The following is a 4,039-nucleotide window of genomic DNA, read 5'->3' as shown; positions in this document are numbered from 1 at the left end:
CTCAGAGGGCTGCTACCCAGGGAAAGTGTAACTGTAGCCATCCTAATAGCCTTCCTGTTGCAAATCAAGAGAAAATACTAAGTATCTTGCTTGTAACATCTATTCTTCAACAGTGAATAAGATATTCTTGCATTAAGAGAAATGATGTATTTATAACTGACTAGTTTACTCTGGCGTTTCTAAGGGAAAAACAAAACCAAACCAACATTCTGCTTAAAGATGTTACTTTTTTGTGTACACCTTTCTCTATAGTTTGTCCCTTAGTATTAGAAAGTTATTGCAGCTTTTAAATCAGCTGTTAACACTTTGTCTTCGTTCTACTGGAAGAGATCTTCTTTCTCTTCACTGAAGTAATTGCCTGACGACAATCCGTTGAAGAGATCACTGAAGTCTTCACTGGTTACATGATTCCAGTCCTTAAGTGTATAATTCCTCTCAAGGAACACAGAAAAAAACAGTTTACTTTTCAAGATTAGAAAAGTCTGGTCCTCCTTTGCTGTAATTTCCAGAAATTTCTGCCCCACTGAAGTCAAATCCAGGGTTCTGACGGAGGTAAGAGAAAAGTTTAATAGATAAATTATTCATAATCAAAATGTTTAAAAAAAAACCCCCAAAAAAGTCCAAAACTGTTTCTGTTAATACTCTGCCATTGTAACAAGGACATGTTACAATCAACTTGTCATCCATTTGTCATAGCACTGAATTTCTTGGAAAATCCATCAACAAATAAAACCTAAATTGTCATAGTTTGATTGGCTACTGCCAAAGTGACTTTGTAATGCTGTTCTCGACTTGGCAAGCAGTTAGACCTTCCAGTAAGGAAATGTTAAGGAAAGTTGAAGAAAAATTTCTGGCTTCTGGTGTCCCCTTGTTTGAACATATAAGTACCTGCCATTCTGGAGAACAAGTTTTATAAAAATGTTATCTTTTGTTGCAGCACGTAGTGTGCTGATTCAGCTGTTAAGTAACAAGTCATAATTCTACAACGCTGCGGATATACGCGCGAATAGTTGCGTGCTAAAGGTGTACCAAAAGAATTCAAGCAATTTTAGTAAACGGACAATGAAAATATTTTCCAGCTAACTGTTCTACATCATCTGAAGTTATAAACAAACATATTCAATAGAGCTTGATATTAGAAGTTTGTTGTAAATACGGCTATGCCATCATTCTAGATAATAATAGAAATTGTGTGTAGCCAAATGTAAGTGAAAAGTTGTTAGTATTATGCAACAAACCCTAAAACAGCACTGTCAGAGAGACTACAGACAGAATAACCTCTTGAAAGTACACTGATAAAGCCCTGTGAGCGTTCTGTATGCATATACATATATATCTATATCAAACTGTATGTTTCCATGGCACTGGACAGCAGAACAATTTTGCGCAGCTTTCACGGCCTAATGTCTGTGTGCAAACGCAAAATATATGGAGGAATTATGGTCCTTTAACTCACCTCTCTTTGGAATCGCTCCAGCGTAAGCTTCCTTTGCATCTGGTCCTGTACCCAAGGATCAGCAGCATATTCATTTTCTAACAGAGATGTCCAACAATTTCCAGCATCTCGATTTGTCTTCATTAGAACAATTCGGATCAGCTTCCTGTCTTCTGTTGAATGAAAACAGACACATAAAACAACCATCAAACTCAGTGCTATGTGCTAGGCTTTTCTGTTGTTAATTCACCATTAACAAGCACAGAATTTATTTGCTGAAGTAATTTAAATTCTTAATGCCAATGCCAACAGGGTTATTGATAAATAAATGATAACAAGAAACAGAAAGGCTGAAGCAAAGATAGCCTATACAGTCATTTCCCTCTTTTCTGGCATGTAAAATACTGAAGCCGTTTTAAGGGATTAAAACACAGCTCACGAGTATTTCTCTTGAAAACATACACTAACCTTTTAGAGAGTTTCACAACAGAGAAAGGGTTTACTCTTTTAATATAAACAGCTCAGCTAAGGCAATAATGAAGGATTTGAGGTCACGCTTTACAGAGAGTTATTAGCAATAAAAGCCAGAACTAAGTTTTAGCGACATATGGCGGTATCATGAATTTATTTAAACGCAGACTTACAGCCAATATACTGGAAGTACATTTCACAGTTAACACGAAGGATGTTTAGTTCTAATTGAATGCTTTATTGATGCTGATAATGCCAAGGTCGCGGGTCCTAAAGGGGGCCTACAGGAGAGCTGAGGAAGGACTTTTTACTAGGGCATGTAGTGACAGGATGAGGGGGAATGGCTATAAACTGGAAGAGGGCAGGTTTAGATTAAACATTAGGAAGAAGTTTTTCACTTTGAGGGTGGTAAGGCACTGGAACAGGTTGCCCAGAGAGGTTGTTGAGGCCCCATCCCTGGAGGTGTTCAAGGCCAGGCTGGACGTGGCTTTGGGCAACCTGGTCTGGTGGGAGGTGTCCCTGCCCATGGCAGGGGGGGTGGAACTTGACAATCTTCAAGGACCTTTCCAATCTAAACCATTCTATGATTCTATGAATAAATACAGCATTATAAAGTGTATTTTGAAGATTATTTCCCATACTGGAAAACAGTAGGCTTCACTTCACAATGTTTATTTATGCTTCTAGTTTTCATGTTTAAGTTACTAAATCATTAATCAATATTTAGAATAAATATTGAATGGAAAACAAAATCCATCATAGGAAAACATGAAGTGACAGGCACAGTCCACAAATATGATTGTCAAAACTCAAAATATTCTAAACATTTCACGATAGTTATGATGCAAAAATCACAGACGCTTTTTTTTGCTCATTATCTGTAGGTGCCTTAGTGTGATTTTTAGATTGCTTTTCGATTTTCTTGGACTGTGGGTTTTGTCACCCATCTCAAAAATATAATGCATAGAATATCACCTATCACAAAAATATAATGCATAAGAGAAAGAATAAAGAGAAGTACCGATTACAGAGAGGCACAGACCACATAACTACCATAATTGTCTAGCTTTAATAAGGGTTAATAAAAACTTCTCACTATATGGGAGTGTTTGTAATCCACTGACTACTACCTTCCAAGATACGGCATTTTTCCATCAACCTTAATCTCTAGGGCTTTTGTACTACCTCAGTTCCTCAGTCTGGCAATAACGATTGTCTTTTTTACAAAGCTTATGTACAAGGAAAAAAGTAATCTTTCCCATTAAAAAAAAAAAGGGGGGGGGTAAACTCTTCTGCAGCATATTTTGAGAAGTTCTACTGCCCTCATAATGTCATTTCAGATATAGGTTATTACCTAACGTCCATGTTCCTTCATCAGTTATTGTTGAGTCGAAAAGTTTACCCTGCAAAAGACATGTACACTATTACAAAGCAAGAACACCTCTTCAGTATCCAGTTCATATTGAATTGTGAAGTTTGACTCCCAACTTACCTTCTTGTTTTCTACTGAAAATGAACAGGATGATCTGGCCCCTATAAGTATAGGCTTGCACATAGACTATCAAAGAATTATTTTTTGTTCCACGACTTTGCTTTTTTTTTTTTTAAAAAATGAAATATTTAACACAGTAAAAATACCTGTCACTGTTTCAGTATCACAATTCATGGAAAGGCCTTGTGTTTCTCAGAGGGTAATGCCATTTTTAATAGACTCGCCATGAAAATGCCAGTGTTTCTGCCACGGGTAATGTACAGCTAAGGTGCAATGTATATGTGCGTTACGCTATGAATAATTGTTCATTACCAATGTGAAAGTAAATCTGTGAATTTGTTATCTTTATTTTTCCTAACGTCTTTAAAGATCGTGCAGTTCGACAAAACTGTTTCTAACAAATTTCACTTTTATCAAAATCTAGATATTTAAAGAAGGAAAAAAAAAAAAAAAAAGACGCAACACGGCAGACAGATACTTTAATCCGCTCGGGAGGCAGCGGAGCGCCCTGCGGCCCCGGGGCCCCCTCCCTCGTACCCCGAGGCTCTCGGCGGCCCTCGCACCCCGGGGCCCCCTCCCTCGCACGCCGAGGCCCTCGGCAGCCCTCACCCCCCGGGCCTCCCCTCCCTCACACCGCGGGG

The 4,039-nt window shown here is 38.2% G+C and overlaps 1 protein-coding gene across 1 annotated transcript; it reads right to left on the bottom strand.

The window, feature by feature from the left end:
- Positions 1-210: 210 nt before the first annotated feature.
- Positions 211-3,461, bottom strand: NUDCD2 (NudC domain containing 2). Its single transcript, XM_009879811.1, has 4 exons — positions 3,399-3,461; positions 3,261-3,327; positions 1,457-1,608; positions 211-543 (listed from the first exon to the last, which is right to left on the bottom strand). Exons 1-4 carry the CDS (start codon positions 3,459-3,461, stop codon positions 460-462), a joined length of 366 nt encoding a protein of 121 aa, XP_009878113.1. The 3' UTR covers positions 211-459.
- Between the last annotated feature and the right edge of the window lie 578 nt (positions 3,462-4,039).

The sequence above is a fragment of the Charadrius vociferus genome, unplaced genomic scaffold (genome assembly GCF_000708025.1).
Source record: "Charadrius vociferus isolate BGI_N301 unplaced genomic scaffold, ASM70802v2 scaffold212, whole genome shotgun sequence".
Taxonomy (NCBI): Eukaryota; Metazoa; Chordata; class Aves; order Charadriiformes; family Charadriidae; genus Charadrius; species Charadrius vociferus.
This window is presented reverse-complemented; position numbering and strand designations above follow the sequence as displayed.